The 24,338-nt window shown below is 37.9% G+C and overlaps 1 protein-coding gene across 2 annotated transcripts in view; it reads right to left on the reverse strand.

The window, feature by feature from the left end:
- Window positions 1-583: 583 nt before the first annotated feature.
- Window positions 584-24,338, reverse strand: part of SDHAF3 (succinate dehydrogenase complex assembly factor 3) — a 52,677-nt gene continuing 28,922 nt past the window's right edge. Inside the window, exons 2-4 of one of the 2 annotated variants that reach the window (XM_037046432.1) lie at window positions 6,678-7,087; window positions 883-984; window positions 584-760 (exon numbers count right to left, since the gene is read on the reverse strand). In XM_037046432.1, coding sequence (XP_036902327.1) covers window positions 6,884-7,087 — 204 coding nt within the window. In that variant the 3' untranslated portion in view covers window positions 584-760; window positions 883-984; window positions 6,678-6,883. Of the gene's footprint in view, window positions 761-845; window positions 985-6,677; window positions 7,088-24,338 lie in introns of both variants that reach the window. The other variant, XM_037046433.1, reaches the window with a different exon arrangement.

The following is a 24,338-nucleotide window of genomic DNA, read 5'->3' on the forward strand; positions in this document are numbered from 1 at the left end:
CTGGACAATCACTTAACATGGCCCTCCCAACATGGACAGAGCATCCCAGACCCCTCAGCACCTTGCCTACAACTTGGTTTCCGATGCCCCAACTCACTCCTTGCACTTGCCACCACCCTAGCCTGCCTGCACTCCCCAGGCTCCAAATTGCCCTCTCGATGAGGACCCCAGTACCCCAACTTCCTCTGCAAGCCTGCTGCCTGCCCATGTCAGTGCATCCACCAGAGGGTAGCTTCTGCCGGCCCAGCAAACGCAGACTAGCTCTAGTCTGGGCAACACAGGAACATATGTCTCCCCTGTCCCGTGGACTTCTCTGGTGAGCTCTGCATTTAACACTGTCCTTCCACCCTGGTGCTTTGTGCTCTTTTCAGCCACTCACTGTGCGTGCCGGTACTCACTCCATATGCCATTACTATGCAGATACTTACTCTTCTAAAGTTGCTTGGCAACAACTATTCAACATTCAGCTCTTACTAGTTTTTGCACTGCGATGATGAGGAACCCTGAAAAGGGTGTACTATTTCAGATACCTAGCATTGAACTCTATTATTTCTTAGCTAAAACAGCACAAGTTCATCTTAAATTTGTATAACAATAAGACATTTATTTAAGCTCATAATTGCCAACTGAGCCCAGCATTTCTGTATATTTCTGTCAGACTTGGATATACCCAGAACACAAAATTAGCAGGAAGAAGTGCATTTGTGTTTCAAATTCACTAATCTTGGGGGTCAAGATGCGTATCTTGATCAAATAAATTCTGGAAAGGAAAGGATGAAGATCATAGTTAGACTAGATAAGCTTCTTCAAATTCAGTAACTTTGTATGAGTCTAACAGGCATTACCAAGGTCCTCCTGTCTTTTCCTTAGCAGGTATCTCACCAAAGAGCTAGAGGCCAGAGGGAGTAGGCAAGCCGCCCTCAGGGTTGTGCACTGCAAAACCGATTTTCTCCCAAATCTATCAGCATAAAATGGTGCCAAGGTCTAGAAAGAAAGAAGTGCTACATGGTTTATAAAACTAAAGCAACAAGTGCAAACACCAGTGTAAGCATTCTCTTTATGTTCCCCCTCAAACAGGTGTGTTCTTATGTTACATATTGAATGAGTTCATGAAATGTTATGAATAGATAGAAATTGTGGAGAATTGGATTGTGCTAAAAGAGAGGAGCTAATTATGCTAAATGAAAAAGGAAAGCTGTGGTTCATCCTTAATTGGAGTAAAATAATTATTTTCCTACTTTAGTGGACACTCGGTATTGTAATTTTAAAAATCCAACATCATACTCAATAAATACTCTTCTTTAATAAGGCTCAATATGCCATGGAGGGGGAGGGTTGTCAAGAATAATGATAAACATCCATGAGAATGCCACCAAAGTATAAAACACTGCCGCCCAGCACCCCAGAAGACCCCCAAGTGCCCATTCTCCATCACAACCTTATTCACTCCCCAGCAGGTAACCATCCTCCTAATTTTTGTGACTGTTGTTTCCTTGGTTTTCTTTATGGTTTCACCCCTAACATCTGCATCCCTTACAATCTTGTTTGATTTCGTGTATTTTTTAACTTTGTACAAATGGACTTATACTGTATTTGTATTTGACTTCTTTCTTTCAATCAGTATTATAGTTATCTCGTTTTACTGTAACAGGACTTCCCATAACTTTTTATCTGTTCTGTGTTCCTGGCGTGGAGCTGCTAAAGTAATTTTTATATGAACATTCTTGCATCTTTATCCTCCACAAGTACACAAGATCATCCAGTGCACATATGTAGGAGTAATTTTTCAGGCTGTGAATATTAATAACAATAGCAATAACAATGTTAACATGTGCTTTATAGTGTGTATTGAGCTCCAGGTATGGCTCTGAGCATGTCACATGGATTAACTCATTTAGTCCTCACAAAAATCCTTTGAGGGCAAAAATTGCTTCTTGGGAAGTGGGGAGTGGACAAAATCTTTTTTAATCTATAAAGTGACATGCTCAAGGTGACAGAATTAAAAAGATGGTATTCAAATCCATGTCCAGCAGCTCCATGAATAACTGTTTCATTCAATACTGTTTTGTCCCATAGAAACTTAACTTTTATTTATATTGATTAGCCTATGATAGAGTTGGTTTCATTACACTTGTTTTGCTTAGTCACAGAACCTGTTAATCATGTTAAATAATCTGTAGTTGGCAGCAGAATCTGTACTCAATTAACACATCCTAATGCAATAGTATTTATAGAATATAAACGTCTTCAAATGTATTAGAGAATGTCAGACTATTTTCCCAAAAGGTTGTACTAATGTACACTCCCACTAGCAGGATAGACAGTTTCCATTACTTCCTATCTTTGTCAACACTTGTTATTGTCATGTTATTTTAGTCAATCTGGATGGTGAGCAATGCAGTCTCATTATGATTTATTTTTTGTGTTTCTCTCTTGAAAATGAGAAAGTATTTTTTAATGTTTACAGGCCAAGTGGATTTCCTTATTTGTGAATCTCTTGTTGAGTTGGATTGTACATCTTACTCACTGACATACAGTTCTTTAGATGTTCTGAAGAGTTAGCCCCTCATATCTGTGTGTTCTCGATCTGCAGATTCAACCAACTGCAAATCAAAAATATCAAGGGAAGAAAGTTAGGTTGTTACTCATGTACTGTGTAGTTAGGCCTATAATGGTTGTGTCTGTACTAAACATGTACACTTTTTTGTCATTCTCTAAACATTTGTATAATGTATTTTATGTTAGGTATTATAATCTAGAGATTATTTAATATGAGAAGATGTGTTCGGATTATATGCAACTACTATGCAATGTAATGCATATGTAAGGGACTTGAGCATCCATGGACTTGGGTATCCACAGGGGCTTCTGGAATCAACTCCCTCAGATACTGAGGGATGGCTGTTAATTTAGGATTTTGCATCTGTGTTCCTAAGTGAAATTGGCCTGTAATTTTCCTTTCACATATTATCATTTGGTATCAGGTATTTGCTGGTCTTGTAAAATGAGTTAGGGAGTATCCTTCTTTTTCTGTTCACTGGAAGGGCTCACATTTGGAATTACTTATTTCTTGAATATTTGGCAGTACTCACCAGAGAAGTTGTTTTGCCTGGAATTTTCTTTCTAGGAGTATTGATTCAATTAAATTAATGGCTATAGAATTATTCTTTTATTTTGGTAAACTATATGTTTCTAAAAATGTGTCCATGTCTTGTACATGTTACAGATCTATCGGCTCTAGGCTGTTCGTGGTACCACACCTCCCGTGAGAACACACGCAGTTCTGCCCTCTTTCCCACTCCTCCTTTCCTTAGTTACCTTGGCTAGATGTTTGTCACTGTGAAGACTTTTTCCAAGAATAAACTTTTGATTTTTGTATTACCTTCTGTTCTAATCTTTATTTCCTTCTTTTTCCTTTAAGATTATGTCCTGTTCTTCTATTAAGATAGATGCTTTTCCTATTAATATGCAGCCTTTCTGCTAGACACGTTTCAGGCTATCAATTTCCTCCACTACTGTTTCAGCTACACTCCATTAATTTTGTTATTTCACTAGTGTTCAATTCCACTTATATTCTAGGACTCCTTAGCATTTCTTGATTGATTCCTGTGTTATTTGGAACTACATCACCTTCCTAAAACAAGGGGCTGCTTAATCCCTCACTTCCACAGCAACAACCTGAAGAGATTCTCCCCATGAACTGAACCTTTCATTACATGGAGTTACTTTCTTTAGCTCTAACAATGTTTCTGCCTTAACAATTTTTTGAAGCTATTAGCATACCTAAGTCAGCTGGCTTTAGGTTGGTGTAACTTTTGCCATCATTTCACTTTCAGACTTGTTGTATTTTATGGTTTGTGATGTATGCCTTCCAACAGCACACAATTGCTCTCATTTTTCAACCACTTTCACAATCAAATGACTTTAACTGGATAACTCAGTTGCTTTAAGTTGTAATTTCTGACATAATTGGGTTATATCTATTACTTCATTTTTTCTATTTATCCTTCCCCTTTTATGTATCTTTTTCTCTTATTTTATCACACTTTTTTTTCGTATTTCATTTTTCCCTCTAATAGCTTGGAACATACAGCCGCTTTTATATAAAATCATTTTAGCATGTGTTATATAGAAATGAATTAAACACTAGAAATCACATTTACATGTGATCAGTTTCTTCATTCTCAGACTGTTTCACTTAGAACAGTTACTCCAATCACTGCCCTACAAACTTACATAAATTTATGTAATAAATAAATTTTAAAATTTATTAAATAAATTTTGTTTATTTTAAAACCTCTCACGTGTTTAAGCCCATGAAACATAATTATTGTTCTACATGGAAAATGTCCCTTTAGATTAATCAATATGTACAAGCATCTTGGTTCGTTCTTTCTTCACTACTTTTCCACTAAACCCAGCACATCCTTTAGAATTTCCTTTAGTAAGAACCTGCACGTGGCAACTTGCTCGTGTTTATGGTCTGAAAATGTCTTTAGTCCACTGTCATTCTTGAAATATATTTGGTAAGTATAGAATTTGAAAGTTACTTTCTCCTCACATATTAGAGATGGCCATTCAGATGGCTCTCTCAACAGCTAAAGAGAAATCTAGCTGATGTTGCTTTTGAAGGTTAGATGTGGCTTTTGTTTTGGCTGCTTTTACAAGTTTCTGTCTTTAGCATTCTACTGTTTCACATAGATTCTGCTTGGGATAAATGTGTAGATTGGTATTTTTCACTGATTTGAAAAATCATCAGCAATTACTTCAAACATTGCTTCTGCCCCCTTTTCTATTTGAAACCACTGTTGGCTATACATTAGATCCTTTTGCTTCATCCTCTACTCTTTCATATTTTTCAGGCTCCTTTTCTATGCTACATCCCTTCTGGATAATTTTCTTGTCCTAGGTTTCAGTCATTCATCCTCTTTTTAGGGCCACCCAATCTTCTCGTAAACCTGCCCATTGATTTAGTCATTCTATTGTCCATTTCTAGAACTTATCTTTGGTTCTTTTTTCATAATGCCTTGTTTCCTGTAGATATCTTCAAACTTGAGTTCTATGTTTAAAGAAAATAATTGTTTTATATTATGTACATGCTAATTCTAAAGTTGTTTCTGGTGGTCTTTGCAGCCTTTCATTTATGATGCCAGAGTTTATTAAACATGAAGTATCTGTGTCCTAGGGAGATTATTTGTGACCCTAGTACCCTCCAAAGTTTGTTCACATGGCAGGCAGCTGGGTAAGTCTCCCAAGCGCAGGTGTAAGAGTACAAGGCTCTGAGGCTTAGTCCCCCTATTTTGCATAATGTCACCACCCACATTCTTTTGAGCAAATCAAAAAACAAGGTCAGTAGATGTTTGAAGAATTGGAAAATAGAATTCTTGATGGAAGGAACTGCGAACTCGTATTGCAAAAGGTCATGAGCACCAGAAGTGGTAGAGAACTATGGGCATTTTGCAAAGCACCAACTACACTGAGTTGTCGGAAATACTGAATAATGAGGAGACCTCTAGGGAAATGGTGAGATCTAGGCTGAATTATAGAATTCTGAACTGGTGAACTAGGTATATGTTAGTATCATGCACTCACTGAAAGGGGAAGAAAAGTAAGTTTGATTTTAAATGAACTGGAAAATCCAAATAGAATTTCAAACAGAGACCTGAAGTTCAGAAATGAGATTTAGATTAGTATTATAAATTAAAGTGTATAGCTAATATTTGGAGCAATGGATATGTAAAGTGAAATTACTAGACATGAAATCCCAGAGAACATCTTTTTTTTTAAACAGGAAATAGAAAAATTTTAACCTAAAAGAGATTTAGGCAGTACATAAACCAAGTAGGAATGGTTTAAAAGTAGTAAAGTATAGTTAATACTATCAAACCTCACAGGAACAAATACAAATCAATTTTTAAAGAGCTGACATACGCTGTATACCTTAAACACATACAGTGATGTGTCAATTATTTCTCAATAAAACTGGGGATGAAAAGCCCTGATATAAAGGCAATTGCCCCTGAAAAACGATCACTTCAAAGATCTCAAGGTAACATGAAATAAAAATATAAGTTGTTTTAGTTTGTAATACTTTGTAAAATTCATAAATATTCTAGGATGTTAATGAAATTACCATTTGATTTTTCACTTTATATATGAACTCATGTAAGAAAAATTTATAAAAGTGGTTTTTTATCCCCTCAACCATTAGTCAATAAATGAGATTCTCAAGATAACTACAGATTATTTTAAGGGGTCCAGTTATTAACAAACACTATAGAAATGCATTATATATTGTATAACCTATTATACAAATGATGGAGTAATACTGAACCTGAAAGTTTCTTTTTAACTTTTCATTATAAATAAACAATGACTGATGGAGAAGGGACACTGAAAAGCATAATCACATGTATTATGAAAGTAGAAATGAAACTTTCAGGATGATAGTGTAATTAAATAATAATTTTTTGGAAATTTCACATATGTATTATCATGATATACTTATCTGATGATGCTAAAAACACAAGGCTAATGCTTGAACAAGGCCAGCATTAAAAACAAATTTATATATAAAAATATTTTGGCAAAATTCCATAAGTTTGTCTCATTTGGAGATATTCTTCCTTGTTTAGAGTCCAAAAATCAAATCCCATCCAGCAAGTACTGTTACTTACCTCAATGATATAAAGTTCCACCCACTGGTGATCCTCATCCACACGTTACAGAGAGCATTCAGAACACCCCCAAATGAAAAAATACAATTCATTAACACCGGGCACTCTCGAAGCCTAAGAGCTGAAGAAATAAATTTTAAAAACCAATGATAGTTAAAATAAGGGGTTCTGAGCTTGAACCGCTTTGTGAAGCTTTATTGTATAGACTAAAATTCTGGTTTTCTAGACTCAGTGATACTAAATTGCCTGTTGGGCTTAGTGGCCTCTTGCATCAGCTCCTGCAACTGTCCAATTTGTTCATCACGGAAGTCATTAAGTTTTTCTTCTGGTAGGGCGATCCCAAAGCATGCTTTTTTGGTCGAGTTTTGTCTGTTTTCCTTAGTTTGTTGCCATAGCACTGCTGCATATGCCTAGTAAAAAGAAAGAAAAATGAAGATTACAGATACAAAATTAAGATCTGTATTCACTCAGTTAACGGAGGACTTGAACAATTCTAATTCCAAGTACCTATTTTCCTCCATTATGAGTCTTCTGCCTTTGACGAAACAGATACAAACGATACTATAGCCATGTCTTTGCTAGTTAGTGATAATTTCAGTATCTTAATTTTTTTGCGTTTTAATAGACTTTTAGAAAAGGTCTTAACCTGGAAAGCTGGGCAGGGGGGTAAGAGTGGTGCACAGGTGGGCTTCAGAAGTGTGTGCGAAGCAACGAGAAATCAGACGCAAACTACGCACACAAGCAGGGCGCTGTTCTGGGGCAGTGGATGCTGTGAGATTTGAAAAGGGGTGACCAGTATTCTGATAGGTTTAAAAGTGGGTCTCAAAATTTACTAAGTTCATCTGTGTCTTGGATTTAAAAATTAATTTAAATCACACTAGAGGAAAAAAAACTATTCCAACGTTAAACCTTCATATTTAACAATCCTCTTTGTCAGGGAAAAATTCCAGCCCAGCTGGGTGGTGCAGCTGGTTGGGAGCATTGACCCCAAAAGCTGTGGGTTGGATTCCTGGTCGGGGTGTGTGCAAGAGGCAGCTTGATTGATGTTCTCTCACATCGATGTTTTTTCCTCTTTCTCTCCCTCTCCCTCTCTCTAAAATCAATAAACATATCCTTGGGTGAGGATTTTTAAAAATTCTACACTTTTCATTGTCAGTATCTTCAGCCTAATATGCCAACTATCATTGTCTTACACAAGTGACACTTTCTTGAAGCAGATTCTCACTAGAAAATTAGTCTTTTAATCAGGCAGAAAGTACCAATGTATTTCAATTCACGAAGTTAAAAGACTATATGGTTAAGTGAATGAGTTCATTAGCTCTAGATACTGTTATTATTGTATGTGGGTTAAGATAATTAAATTGCTTAAAACTGCCAGCATCACCAAAGAAACTTTAGTTCCAGCCAGTCCAAACCTTTAGTTGTATTGGAAATAGTATTTTCATATTTTACAGAAATCCACTTCATATAAAACCAAGAAAACCCCAAACAACCCTGCTCACACCTTAAGCTTTATGAATCCCACTTCTAAATGCATGCCCCAGAGGTTTCTGAGCCTTGGCACTATTAACAAATTGGACACTTTGGATAACACTTTGTGGTGGGTGGGAGTCTGCTCTTGCATTATAGGATGTTTAACAGCATCTCTGGGCTTGTCTCTATCCACAAGATGCCTGTGGCATCCATCCCCCTCAGTCTTGATAATCAAACATGTCTCCAAACATTGCTAAGTGATCCTCATTAGGCAAAACTGTCCTGAGCTAAAAACTATTGTCCTAAAGAAACTTCCAAACATGTGGCGTGCACAAGAACATGTGGCATTGCTTGTTAAAGCAAAAAATTGAAACCGGTCTAGTTTTTATCAGAGAAAGGACCATTACACTGGGATTTAATCAGACACTGCATTATAATCCATTAATAGTCAATGCACTAAATGTCTGTGGACAGGGATGAAGCTCCAAAACAAACAGAATCCAAAAAGCAGGTTTTACCAAAGTTATTCATTTGTAGAAATGGGAAAACCAATACTTACATTCATATGGAATTCTGAGAGACCCTAAATAACCAAAAACAACCTTGAAAAAGAACAAAGTTGGAGCATGCACAATGCCTACTTTCAAACCTCACCACAAAAATACTGTAAGTAATCAAAACAGTGTGGTACCGGCTTTAGGAGAAACATATTGACAAACGGAATAGAATGGAGAGTCCAGAAATACACCCTTACACAGACCAGCTGATGTTGGACAAGATTGTCAAGTCAGCTTGATGGAGTAAGAGCCCCCAAAAGACAGTGCTGGGACAGCTGCGTTTCCACGTGCAATGAGTGAGGCTGAAGCCCTCCCTCCCATGACAGACAAAAATTAACACTCAATGGATGAAACACCTAACACCATAAAATGCCCAACAGAACAGAAGAGTAAATCTTGAGGACCTTGGATTTAACAATAGATTCTTAGATATTATATTAAAAGCTTGAGCAACAGAAGAAAAAGCTAGATAAACTGGGATTCTTCAAAATTGAAAAACTTTTGTGTAACAGAGGACACTACTAAGAAAGCGAAAAAACTACAGAATGGAAAAAACATATGCAAACTATGTATCTAACAAGGGTTTTAATAGCCAGAATATATAAAGAGCTCCTACAGCTCAGTGACAAAAAGACAAACAGCCCAAATTTAAAGTGGGCAAAGTCTTGAGCAGACATTGCTCCAAGGGAGGTATGCACATGGCCAACAAGCCCATGAGAAGCCAGCTGACATCACTGATCATTAGGGAGATGCAAATCAGAACCACAATGAAATAGCACTTTATACCCACTGGGGTGGCTCTCATAATAAGATAATAAAAGGAAAATAACCAGTGTTGGTGAGAACTGAAGAACTGGGAAAACTCATGTTACATCCCATGCACTGCTGATGGGATGTAAGTTGTATACAGCCCACGTGCAACACAAGTTTGGCAGTTCCTCAGGAAGTTAAAAAATTACCATGTGATTGAGCCAGCAATTCCTCACAGGTATATATCCAAAATAAAGAACAGGAGGAACTCAAACAGATAATTGTGCACCTCTGTTCACAGCAGCATTATTCATGACAGCCAATTACACGCAAACAACCGGGTGTCCATCAACAGACGAGTGGATAAGCAAGATGTGGTAGAGATACGCAGTGTTAAAATTTTTCACCCACAAAAAGGAATGAAGTTCTGATACACTCTACAGCGTGGATAAAAATTAAAAACATTATGCAAAGGGAAATAATCCAGACACATAAGAACAATCCTGTAGGATTCCACTTATATGAAATATGTATGATAGAATAGACAAATTTATAGACAGTTACCAGGGGCTGGGGAAATTACTTACTGCTTAATGAGTACAGAGTTTGTTTGGTAAGAAAAAAATTGGGGTATAAATTCTGGACAGAACATAAACAATAATCCCAAGCCACTGGAGAAGCAGAGTCACACAAAAAGCAGAGAGGAGGGTCGGACCTCACTGTTACCCTTGTTGTGTGAGGAGGATTTCAGTTGGTGCTGGGTGGTGGCTGAGGAATCAGAGGACACTGTGGGATAACCACGGCGGTTGGAAAATGAGAAGCAGAAATTTCATTTCTACTGGGGAAAAACGCTACAGAAGGGAACTCTAAATTGTGCAAGTAAAATCTGCCAAAATCTCTGGCTCACCACTCACCTGGGAGCGACTCAGGACAGACTTAGGCAGCCCAGCTAAGGGAAAAATAACTAGGTATTTCAGCTGCTTCGTGTCAAAGGGAACACAGAGTTTGGAATCTAAGTTCTGGCAAGCTAATAGCTTAATAAAACAAAAGAAAATCAATGCACTTTGGAAAAACATAGTGGAATAATGTCTCTACAATGTAGTATCTATCCTTCACAGTGTCAGAGGGAAAATCCATAATTACTAGAAACATGAAGAAATAGTAAATGTGACACGTAGTTAAGAGAAAAGGCAATGCCATTAAAATTAGCGAAACACAGGATGATGAATGTTAGCTTATTCTGGCAATCATTTCACAATATATACATATAATCAGTACCTCACATACCTAAAATTAATGTATTGTCATGTCATTTATATCTCAATTTTTAATAATCTGATGATTCAAACCACATTGTTTGATGAAATGCAAAAAAAGAAAACCCGTGAGGAATGATCAATGAATATTTGGGGTGGAAGGCTCACAGCCCTCCCACTGCCTATTCCTCTACTCTGTACTTTCAACACTACTCCAAGGGCAAAATATTGAGGACTGTAATTTGGGGGTGTCCACTACAGGACTTGGCAGCAATAAAATACGAATTTTCCAATTAGGTACCCTGCCATGGAAATGTACCTAGAGGGAGGAAGGAGACTTAGAATAGAAAAATGCAGCACATGAGCTACAGCATCCTCTAGTTTTAAGCTTTGATCATGCTAGTCTCGAAGAATCAAGTTGCCCCAGAATTCTCCTAAAGTTAGAAGACCTCTATGACTGATCTCTTGACCAAAAAGAATGCACAATGCTTCCTCGGGTTAGGTAGTCGCTTCAGGTAGCGGAAAGCCATCAAAGACAGGCTTTGAGTACGGTGAGAGCGAGTATAGCAGTCAGAATGGTGTCAAGCCCCTAAAGGTATCAAGCCCCAATAATCCCTGGAACCTGCGAATGTCACCTTGTATGTTAAAGGATTTGCAGGTGTATTTAAGGATCTTGTCATAAAGAGATTATTCTGGTGTGCACTAAATACCATCACAATGTTCATATAGGAGAGGCGGAGAGAAATAAGACCCACCAGAGAAGAAGAGGGTGTGAAGATGGAGACAAAGTTTGGAGCGCTGTGGCCACATGTCAAGGGTGCCTTCATCCACCAGAATCTGGAAGAACAAGGTGCAGGCTCTCTCCAGGAGCCTCCCACACTTTGACCCGCACTTCTGACCTTCAGAATGTCAGAGACTAAGTTTCTGTTGTTTTAAGCTAACAAGTTGCTAATTTGTTGCAGCATTTCCAGAAAACTAAAAGGCAGGAAACTACAGAAATATACTTACAGAAACACAATATTAAGAAAGTCTTCTAACAGGAAAAACTAAACTTCAGGCTACAGTAACACTTACATTGTTACCAAAAGGAAAATTAAGTGTGGCTCACTAAAATTTTTGAAAAGGCAGAGGGCCTATAGTACCAATTTACAAGTAACAGAAGAACTAGAAATATTTGGGAGACTGGTTCTGCCTTCACTGTACTTTCAAATTCTCTATATATTAAACTTGTTTACAGTCTGAATCCAATTGATACCACTAAATTGCTGGTAACAAGATAGATAAAGTCATATTCTAACAGATTCTAAGGTATGCAAAAGATAAAAATAGTTTATTAAAGTTATCTCTATAGAAAAGTATTAGCAAACTGACTTTTCTGGGCACAGGCTTTTTTAAAGACTAAAGATGAACTGCATTAGATTTACTTTAACAGCTTTGGGAATTAATTAAACTAAGGGAATAACATCATCTAACCCAATTTACAGAACACAGACAGTCCCCAACTTATGATTTTTCAACTTTACCGTAGTGCACAAGCGATACGCATGTAGTAGAAACCACACTTCAAATTCTGAATTTTGACAGTTTCTAGGGCGAGTGCTGCACAGTCCAACACTGTCAGGACTCCGAGCAGCAGCAGCCACAGCTCCCGAAAGCCACACGCACCCTGGCAAACAACCAGTGCTCTACCATGTACCGCGTCCCACTGCTTTCTGGGTACTGTGCTTCGTGTTTTCCCATCCCGTCCTGTCTACTGTACAAACCACTCATCTGTGTCCCTGCTTCTGGAGAAAAGAGGAAGGTAATTACTCCAAGAGTAATTGCCCAGCATGAAGAGAGCAAATCATAATTACATAAATTACATGCTATATTAAACACTTTATTATAAAATGGGCTTTGTGTTAGATGATTTTGCCCAACTGTGGGCTAATGTAAGTGATCTGTGCATATTTAGGTTAGGTGAGGCTATACACTATGATGTTCAGTAGGCCAGCTGTATTAAATGCACTTTCCACAACAATATCTTCAACTTATAATGGGTTTATTGGGTCAAGAAGCATCTATAATGCGTTAAATTTCACTAGGGAAATATAATCAGCAAAACCCAGACTATAAAACTACAAAAGCAACCTCAGTCTTAGAGCTAATAAAGGACAAGTGAACAACTTCACAGTGCAGAAACCCAGAAGACACCACCTTAACTGGGGGTCAAGGTTAAGATCCCCAGTAGCAAGTGACATTGATGGCATGCACCCTGATAATGGCACTGAGAATAGTACATCACCTCAGTACATTCTTTCAACAACGCTCAACCTCAGTCTAATCATAAAAAAAAAATCAGACAAACCTCAATTAAAGGACACTCTACAAAATCACTGACCAGTAGTCTTCAAATGATTTAATGTCACGATAAATAAGGAAAGACTAATGAACTGTCACATATTAGAGAAAACTAAGGCAACAAGACAGGTGGAGTATTGAATCAGGCCCTAGAACAGAAAAAGAACATTAGTGTAAAGAATGGTAAAACTGAATATACGAAAATAGTTAATAATATCGCACCATGTTAATTTCTTAGTTCTGATAATGGTACTACAATTATGTAAGGTGTTAACACGCAGGGAAGATGTACTATTTTTGCCACCTTTCTGTAGGTGTGACATTAACACAAAGTAAAAAGCTAATTTTTCTTATTTCAAAAAGGTTTAACAGGCAACTAATTACAATTATATCTTTTTTTTGATTCTTAAACTAAAATGCTTTTAAAAAAAAGACAATCAGGAAATCTTAAACACTGATTGGATGTTTGATGCTACTAAGAATTAGTTAATTTCAGAGCTATAATAATGGTATGTATTATGGTAATAATTTTAAAGAGTCTCTTTTAGAAATAAATACTGAAATATTTGTGAGTTGCTTAAAAAGAATTCAGAGGCGAGGGGAGATGTAGTTGGGGGCACAGATGAAACAAGACTGGATGTGAAGTGATAAATGTTGGAACCGAGTGATGGGTACAATGGTTCATTACACTCTCTCTACATTTGTGTATGTTTGAACATTTTCCCATTAACTAAAATATACATGCACCTATATAAAACATGTAATTTAAAAAATAATATTAGAAGCAAAGTTAAATAAACAGAATTAACTATGTACAAATACCATTCAACTAAAACAATTGGGTTGGCCAAAAAGCCTGTATGTTTTTTTCAGTAAAATGAAAGACTCATTTTCTGGAAAATGAAGACTCATCAATAACTTTTTTGACTTGGGTATTTTGAGTATGTTGGTTATCTCCCACTATTGGCTTCTAGTGGGAGAGGCCAGGGGTGCTGCTAAACATCTTCCAATGCATAAGACACCCCCACAGCAAAGAATTATTTGGCTAAAATGTCAATAGTACAAGAAACTTCGTAATGCACTTTTGACATGTTTGATCAGTCACAGCACCTTCCCCATACGCTGCACAATCTTTTTGTGTTTCAGTTGTGTTTTAACCTTTCTTGAAATAATAATGCATGATACACTGAAAATGTTGCATATTTTCTCCCATCTTCAATATTAAAATGGCTGCACAAAAATTCACCAATTTTGATGTTATTGTTAATGCATGTTGATATTACAGCTGTCACAATACAATCTAACAAAACTGTTTCAAATGAAGTTAAAGACAACTAAAACACTACTAGAGCTATCGTACCAAAAAAAAAAAAAACTAAACAAACTTTTTAGCCAACCCAATACTTCAGTCACTTCTAAATTTCAGCTATGAGTTCTGAATTTAACTGATCTACAAAACTTCCCAGACACTGAAAAGCGACCTTTTGCCTGGTCTAACCACAAGCCTGTAACTCTTCATGGGTGTCAAACTCATCTTCACCAGGGGCCACATCAGCCTTGCAGTTGCTTTCAAAGGGCTAAAATAATTTTAGGACTGTATAAATGTAACTACTTCTTAACTGTTAAGGAGCTGAAATTACATGCAGAGGGGGAGAGAGGGAGGGAAGAAGGGAAAGGGAAGGAAAGGAAGACAGGAGGAAAGGAAGGGGAAGGAGGGAAAAAGAAAATGCAGAGAAGTGGGCCTGCGGCTCTCCATAGGGTTTATGCTCCTATACCCCTTAACCAGCTTCCGCATCTCACTGAGTTAGGCCCTGGCCCTGTAATGAGACCAGTTTTCAAGGTGTGTACACAATTGCCAGTGCATATAGATGATATAGTTTTTATACTATTTCCTCATACAATAAATAGAACAGGAATGTTTTAAAGAACACACATTCACACAACTGAATATTTAACTCTAAACAGAATTTTCTCAATCTCTGTACTTCGTGAGTAGACAGACAAATTGTTAACATTACCTAAACCAGTATGCAAGGGGAAATGATGTTTTTGGTGTTTCTCCTTTCAATAACACAGCCTATAGTATAGTACCCTTCTTTTCCAATTTAAAAAAAATTATTACTTTGGTAAAATGCACTTAGGGAGCAATTAAAACTTTCCTGATCATATTCTTTCTTTTACAGTCTAATTATGGATTGACTTTTGAAAGACAAATAACTTGTAAATCACTAGAGAAATTATTTTGAAATTCCCAAGAGGTTATGCTTTATTCTACATTGTATTTATAAATTACACTTTTGAAATTTCAATGTTTTTTTTCAGTTCCAAATAATTAAAGCCTCTGGTATTCCACCCTGGAAATTGACAAAGCACATTGGAATTTTTGATAAATTTCATTCATTGCCTTTTCATTAATGCCTATAAGCCTGTAATAAAGAGTGGTAAACATGAGAGAAGACTGAAAGGGAAAGGAGAATGAGAAGAAATTGTGCTAGTTGATTCAGCAGAGAGTAAATAAAGCTCTAGTTTAATGGAAACTAGATTAAAAAAACTAAGCAGAGGAAGGCTGCTATTGTAGCCACACCTTCCTCTAGTCCCAACCAATTGCAGCTAATTGTGAAGGAGAGTCCCACAGACTGTAGAGTATTTTTTTAAGAGCTGACAAAGGAATTGGCACAAATAGCTATGTTACTTTACACCAAATTCCAAAACTAATTTTTCCCATTTGAAAAAGAAAAACAGAAGGTCTACTGCACGAATCCCACAGGTTTCTGTTCACACAGTGACTATAGACTGTACTCCCGAACTTAAGGCCTCAGCAGCCCTTTGCTGCTCTTTCTCCAAATTCAGTTCGGAATCCCAGAGGTGCAACATCACCAAATGTAAAGCCTAATCTCACACCCTGAAACCTCTGCCTTTCCCCACAGTCCCAGGTTTCCAACTCCCTAGTGTGCAGCTCCATCTAGATAGTCTTCCATTAGTGTCCAGTGGGTGACATGTCCTTGGCATCATCATCTCTCCTTGCCCAGTGTCCTCAGGATAAAATCAGTCTCAAACTTTAAACATCTTAGGACCAGATGTCAGCAAAAATAGTGAAACAGGGAACTCAATGCTTCAACTCTCCACAAACAACAAATACACTGGCAAAACCAACTTTTTCAGAACTCTGGAAAAACATGGAAAGCTTGTAGCAACCCAGCACACATTTAGTCAAGAAAAAATAGCTGAATCGCAGCCAGGACTCTCTGTGGCATTCCAACCCACTCTGGTCCTGTCCCATGTCTGTCACATGGCGATGGCTTTAGGACAACAACTCACATTCCCAGGATAGGTGCCCAGTATCAGCAAATAGAACAGACCTTATTCGCAAAGAATTAGTATTTATTTTGTGACCTGTTTGAGGTCACCAAAGGGCTTGCCTTTATCTTATTGGACTTGGAACTCTTCCAGTGCTTGGGTAGGATTGAGGGGGTACCTGGAGTCATTTGTCAAAACCATGTAAGGCAAATGTACAAGTCACTCATATCTAGGACAAGAGACAACAGTTGAGGTGAGGGCAAAAAAACACTAGCCAGAAATCTTGGAAGGAAAAGCTGTGAATGAGATGTTTTGGGGGGAGTAAGAGTTTTGAAAAGCACCCACATATTTCTGGGCATTTAAAAGGTCACATACATGGTCACGTACCTAAAATGTTGAAAGAGTCAGTGCTTAGAAAAGATCCCTTCAGGAAAGCTGCCTGAACAAGAAAATCTATACATACATTTCAAGAGCAAGACATAATTTTTTTAATTTTTATTCATTTTTAGAGAGGGGAAGGCAGAAAGAGAGGGAGAGAAACATCAATGTGTGGTTGCCTCTCACATGGCCCCCACTGGGTTCCTGGCCTGCAATCCAGGCATGTGCCCTGACTGGGAATCAAACCTGCAACCCTCTGGTTTGCAGGCCTGCACTCAACCCACTGAGCTATACCAGCCAGGCAAGACATAAATTTTTATAGGGCACTGACACTTTGGGACTATTTGTTACAGCAGCTGGCATTAATTCTATGAATAATATAGACTTAGAATCTAAGGAACCTAAAACATAAGCATGTTATTTTGCTATAAAATGAGAATTTTTTTGAAGAAAAATGACTTCTTTATATTATGTTCTGTTCAATTAGACTCACAGCAAATAGTTTCTTTATATTAAGTCACTAACAAAAAACATTACAAGCACAAATATAGCCTGTTTACATATGTATACATAGATCTATTTCAATAAGTTATTTAGAGCAGTATGTGTTTGGCCACCCCTACAAATCATTAGGTAAATGGAATTACATATACTCAAATTTCATTTTGCTAGAATACATCTATCTTATAAAGAGAATTACACCTGAGTCAAAGAGTTTTAGCATTAACATCTGGGAGCAGTAACTGTGAAAATAACTGTGGATTACTTTCAAGGGAAAAATGAAGAGTAACACAGTCAATAGAAATCTATTCAAACTGTATTCAACACCATGCAGTCATTCTTCTGAATTATAATGCTGCAGGTGAGGAATCTATGACAAGACAATAGATCCAAATAAAAAGAGAATCATTTGAAATAACGATCATTTGAAACAATGGGAAGGCACAGTAACAAAATGGAAAAAAAGGCAATTGTTCAGTTTACCTGGGAAAACCAAAAGCCCTAAACTTGAATTCACCTTGAATACATATTTTTAAACAAAAAATTAACACGTTTCACAGATGAGCTAAAATATATACAGCCAAAAAAATTCAGGAAGCAACAAAAAATGTCAGACATAAAATAGTAACTTCCCTGAACATGTTACCATATCCTATAGTTCAAAGTATTATTTTTCCTCTCAGTAGCATCAAAATGTCTGTTACTAACCTTTGCAATTTACAACTCTTATTTAGAGACTTAGCATTTGCCGTTATTTACATATATCCAATTTTCTAATATATAGCCCACAAATACTGAAATAAGTAAAATTAACATAGAAATATATTTCTCTGGTAGATATAGCTCAGTGGATTGAGCGTGGGCTGCGAAACAAAGGGTTGCAGGTTTGATTCCCAGTCAGGGCACATGCCTGGGTTGTGGGCCAGGTCCCCAGTAGGGAATGCAAAAGAGGCAACCGCACATTGATATTTCTCTCCCTTTCTTTCTCCTTTCCCTCTCTCTAAAAATGGATAAATAGCCCTGGCTGATATGGCTCAGTGGATTAAGCACTAGCTTGCGAACCAAAGGGTCACTGGTTCGATTCCCAGTCAGGGCACAAGCCTGGGTTGCAGGCCAGGTCCCCGGTGGGGGACTTGCAAGAGGCAACCACATATTGATGTTTCTCTCTCTCCTTTCCCCTCTCTAAAAATAAGTAAATAAAATCTCTTAAGAAATAGATAAATAAAATATTTTAAAAACATAGAAATATTACTACATACATGTAACATATAATATGTATATCATATATGTAATGTTATATAATATAAAATAGAATATATTATAGCCTAAAAGCATAAGGTACACGTTTTCTTTAAAAGGATTATACATACGCACTCAACTCCCCCAACAAAAAAAATGCATCATTTACTGCTACAGTTGAATAAAATATGGTAGCATAGATTGTCCAAGTATTGCTTTATACAGAATCTATTAACTGTCACAATTCCCAAAGATATACATATTCCTCACTTTATAACAAACAATATTTATAAAGTTTCATGAATCAAATTTTGAATTACAGTAAATAAACAGAATGAATGGGTTTATTCCTAAAAAGTTTGTTAATGTTTAAATTTCCCTTTGGGACAAGAGTAGGAAGGAGCAGATTCCACTTCCCCCTACACACAGGAGAAAAACCTGGCTGATCTTCAGAGGAACACAGCAAACAGCCAACAGTACCCCAGCATATATGAAAATAGACCACAGATTGTAGCGGACACTGAAAAGCCGGAGGGTAAGGAGTCAGCTACAGGACAATAAGGTCCTAGGGACCAGCAAATGGACCAGGGCGGCTATAGCCCCAGGCCTAGCACCCTGCACTGGCACCAGCGCTGGGTCTACTACAGCGTCCTTGGGAGAGAGCTGGGCCAACTGCTCCCTCCCTCCCCGGGCAAGCAGGGTTTGAGAAGCACCTGGTTGCTTGAAGATGCTGAGAGGGGAAATAAATAAGGACAAAGAGACAAACACACAGGGGCTGGGATCACCAGCAGTCTGTGGTTGGCTGCAGGCTTGGGAGAGTTGAGAGCCCTGCAGTGACTGGCACTGACCCCGACAGTCACCAGTCTGGCCGGAGAATTGGGCTGCACTGAGAGGCAGGCTTGAGAAGGAGGAATTTCTCAAAAAGTAAAACTGTTTGGGGGATTCTCCTGTGACAGCCACTCAGCCTACTCCCCACCCAGCCAGGCAGCAGCGATCCCAAGGTTGGGTGGAAGGCCCTGCATTCCCCCATAGCACTGGGAAGGGTTCCCACCCAAACCCGCAGGACCGAGGCAGGTGCCTGCACCCACACCCCAGCCCATAGTGATGACCCCTGGAGAAAGAGTGCTCTAAGGAAGACCTGCATCCCCAGTGTGGGGCGCTGGGGAGAGGCGCCAGACTAGCTCTGGGGAAAGCACTTGCAAGACTGGCCGAGTACACATTGGGAAGGGAGAAAAGGCCACACCACTCACCCCTCAGCCTGCTGCAGCCAATTAAGACCAGAAAAACTGGCTTGGCCAGTTTGAAACCAACAAGAGGTGTTTTGTTTTGTTTTTTTTAAGTAATCTTTTAAATTTTAAAATTTTATTATTGTTTTATCTTTCAATACCTTTTTCATCTCTTTCCTTCTTTCTTCTATTATTCCTTCTTCCTTTATTTCCAATCTTATCTCTTCTTTTTCCCTTCTCTTACCTTTTTTTTTTTTAAACTCACAATTGAGACAAAAAACTTGGGACTGTGAAAGGACCAGAGTTGGACCCAAAGAGGGGGCATCCCAACAGTTGACACAGTGAGACAAATTACACTTTGCTATTGCTGAGAAACTAAAAATTACTGCATATTTATATTACTTTTTCATTATTCTTACATCCTCTATTTTAGTAGTATTTTTGTATTCCTCTTCTTTCTGTATAGTCTTTGCTTGGATGGTTATATTGTATCATTTGACAGGTTTCCCCTGTTCTCTCCTCCACAATGTGTTGCTAACTTACTCTCCTTTATGTCAATTGTGATCCTTTACGACACTACTCAAGGTCCTATACTCCCTATTCTTGTTATCTAGATCACACAGATTCTGTCATATGATTGTTGCTCTAATATTATTGTAAATAATAGCTGTTCCATACAATTGTAAATACTTCACATCACCCCTCCCAAATCTTAGCTCACTTCAGTTTCCCGAACTCTGTTACTGTAGTGGTTAACTCTATTCTCTCACACATTACACCTATTTACTCTACTTCACTCTCACCTTACCTCAGAATGTGAACTCCTGCTTTCTAGATCCAATTCACAATCCTTCCCTCCCCAACAAGAGTCTCATCTTCTTTCCATCCTTTCTTAAAAGTGGCTCGTTGGGTTGAAGATCATGGTTAACACTATACATAGCCAAAGGACCTTATATCTCTTCTCTACTGCCTGCTACTGTAAATATCATAGAATACGCTCCTGCTGTCTTAAACCATTTTGCCTTCCCCATCCACTGATCACAAAAAAGAGTGGGTGGAAGCAGTGAACACCAGGATACCTGCTGGAAGAGGAAACCCAACAACAAAGGAACCATCAATAGATAACAGAAGAAAGTGAAGAGTGTAGTAGAAACCACATAAACCTCAATCCAAGACCTATCTGGAAATACAACTAAATAGTGGAGAAACTACCCAGTACAAACAACTGAACAAAAGCAAAAGAGAATCCTCAAAACCTTGTACACACAAAAGAACTACCTTCAACACAAACTGTCCTTGCCAGCACAACAAATTACAAGAGGTGGTGGACAGAGGGACCATCAGTTAACCAGCTGGTGGGAAGGACCCACAAAAGAAAAACCCCCAAACAATCAAAACACAAAGACAAACACAGAGCCAACATAAAGGACAGCCCAACACCAATGAGCTTTGGACATCAAGGAGACTACACCACTGAATCTCACAGGTATTCTACCACAGAAGTTCACACCATAAACCCAGGAAGCCAGAACACATCAATTTAAGAAGCTGAAGCTAACAAGAAGAGTCTCACAAACAATGGGAAGACAAACAAGCAATCGCCAAACAAAAGGAAAGGAGGAAGCCTCAGAAAGAATGCTAGATGAAATAGAGGCAAGTCAGCTATCAGATACTGAATTCAAAGCCCTGGTTACCAGGAAGTTCAATGAGCCCACAATGAGCTACCAGAAACTAAGGGAAACTACAAATGAACTCACTATGAATTATGTCAACATGAAAAAGGAAACAGAAATTATCAACAAGGGCCAAGAGGAAATGAAGAACACAATTTCTGAACTGAAGAACACAGTAAAAAGAATCAAAAGCAGGATCGATGAAGCAGATCAGATCAGTGAGTTGGAGGACAAAGTACAAAAAAGCTCCCAGAAAGAACAAGAAAGGAAAAGAGGCTCAGAAAGAATGAAGAGGGATTAAGAGAAATGCAAGACAATATGAAACATAATAATATCCATATAATAGAGATACCAGAAGGAGGAGAAGAAGAACAAGGGATAGAAAACCTGTTTGAAATAGTAATGATGGAAAATTTCCCTAATTTGATGAGAGAAAAAGTCACACAAATCCAGGAAACAGAGAGTCCCAATCAAGAGGAACCCAAAGAGGCCCACTTCAAGACACACCCTTATTAAATGGCAAAATTCCAAGACAGAGAATCTTAAAGGCAGCAAGGGAGAAACAGGAAGTAACATACAAGGGAGCCCCAATAAGGTTGGCTACTGACTTCTCAATGAAAACACTCCAAGCAAGAAGAGAATGGCAAGAAATATTCCAAGTAACGAGAACCAGAGGCCTGCAACGAAGGGTACTTTATCCAGCAAGGCTCTCAATCAAGATAGAAGGCCAAATAAAGAGCTTCCAAAACTAAAGAAGTCTAAAAGAATATACCTCCACCAAACCAGCTCTGCAAGACATGCTAAAGGGACTGCTTTAAGGAAAGGAAGTGAAAGAGAGAGAGAGAGAGAGAGGAACGAAGGTACAAAAATGACAATAAGTACCTATCAATAATAACCTTAAATGTAAATGGATTAAATACTCCAATCAAAAGACACAGAATAGCTGAGTGGATACGAAAGCTTGACCCACACATATGCTGCCTACAAGAGACCCACCTCAAGACAAAAGACCTACGCAGACTAAAAGTGAAAAGCTGGAAACAAATTTTCCAAGCAAAAGGACAAGAAAAAAAAAAGCCGGGGTAGCAATTCTCATATTAGACAAAATAGACTTCAAAAAAAGAGCCATAAAGAGGGACCCAGAAGGTCACTTCATAATACTCAAGGGAAGAATCCACCAAGAAGACATAAACATGGTAAATATATATGTACCCAACATAGGAGCACCCAAATACATAAAGAAAATCTTAGAGGACCTCAAGAAAAATATTGACAGCAACACAATTATAGTACGGGATTTTAACACCCCACTGTCAAAAATGGACAGATCTTCCAAACAAAATATCAACAAAGATACTGTGGCATTGAACAATGCCCTAGATGTAATGGACTTAACTGATATATATATGTATAGAGAGAGAGCTCTTCATCCCAAAGAAGCTAAATACACATTCTTTTCAAATGTACATGGAACACTTTCAAAGACAGACCACATGATACAAAACAAGAGTCAACAAATTCAAGAAAACTGAAATCATACCAAGCATTTTCTCCAACCACAAGGGACTGAAACTAGAAACCAACCCCAAGGGAAAAAAAACCCAACCACTCAAAATCATGGAGACTGAAGAGCATGCTATCAAACAATGAATGGGTCAAGAATGAAATTAGGGAAGAAATTAAAAGTTTCTGGAAACAAATGAAAATGAACTCATGACAACCCAAAACTTATGGGACACAGTGAAGGTAGTCCTGAGAGGGAAGTTCATAGCAATACAGGCTTACCTAAAAAAGATAGAAACATTTCGAACAAACGACATAACCCTACACCTACAAGAACTTGAGGAACAACAACAAAGACAACACAGAGCAAGTAGAAGGAAGGAAATAACCAAGATCAGAGCAGAATTAAATGACATAGAGACTTAAAGCACAATTCTAAGGATCAATGAATCCAGGAGCTGGTTGTTTGAAAAGATAAACAAAACAGACAAACCTTTAATAGGCTCATCAAGAAAAGTAGAGAGAGGACCCAAATAAACACAATCAGAAATGAAAGAGGAGAGATTACAACTGATACCACAGAAATAGAAGGGATTGTAAGAAATTACTATGAAGAACTGTATGCCAAGAAATTTGAAAACCTAGGTGAAATGGACAAACTTCTAGAAAAATATAATCTTCCAAAACTCAATGAAAAAGAAGCAGAAAACCTGAACAGGCCAATAACAGCAGATGAAATTGAAGAAGTAATCAAAAAACTCCCATCGCACAAAAGCCCTGGACCAGATGGTTTCACAGGAGAATTCTACAAAGCTTTTAAGGAAAAGCTAACCCCTATTCTTCACAGACTATTACAAAAACTCCAAAATGATGGAAGACTCCCAAACTCTTTTTATGAAGCCAGCATCATCCTCATCCCAAAACCAGATAAAGACACAACAAAGAAAGAAAACTTTAGGCCAATATTGTTGATGAACATAGCCACTAAAATCCTCAATAAAATATTGGCAAATCACATCCAACAATACATCAAAAAGATCATACACCACGACTAAGTGGGATTCATCCCGGGGATGCACAGATGGTTTAATATTCTCAAATCAGTAAATGTAATACATCATATAAACAAAAGCAAAGACAGAAATCACATGATCATATCCATAGATGTGGAAAAAGCTTTTGATAAGGTACAGCACCCATTTATGATAAAAACACTCTGTAAAGTGGGAATAGAGGGAGAATTCCTCAACATAATAAAGGCCATGTATGAGAGACCTACAGCCAACATCATACTCAATGGGCAAAAACTAAAATCTTTCCCACTAAGATCAGGAACAAGACAAGGTTGTCCACTTTTACCACTTCTATTCACTATAGTATTGGAAGTTTTAGCCACAGCGATCAGACAAGAAAAGAAAAAGAGAGCCAAATCAGAAAGGAGGAAGCAAAACTGTCACTGTTTGCAGAT

The sequence above is a fragment of the Sturnira hondurensis genome, unplaced genomic scaffold (genome assembly GCF_014824575.4).
Source record: "Sturnira hondurensis isolate 20B ecotype Veracruz unplaced genomic scaffold, ASM1482457v3 Scaffold0005252, whole genome shotgun sequence".
In the NCBI taxonomy this organism is placed as follows: domain Eukaryota; kingdom Metazoa; phylum Chordata; class Mammalia; order Chiroptera; family Phyllostomidae; genus Sturnira; species Sturnira hondurensis.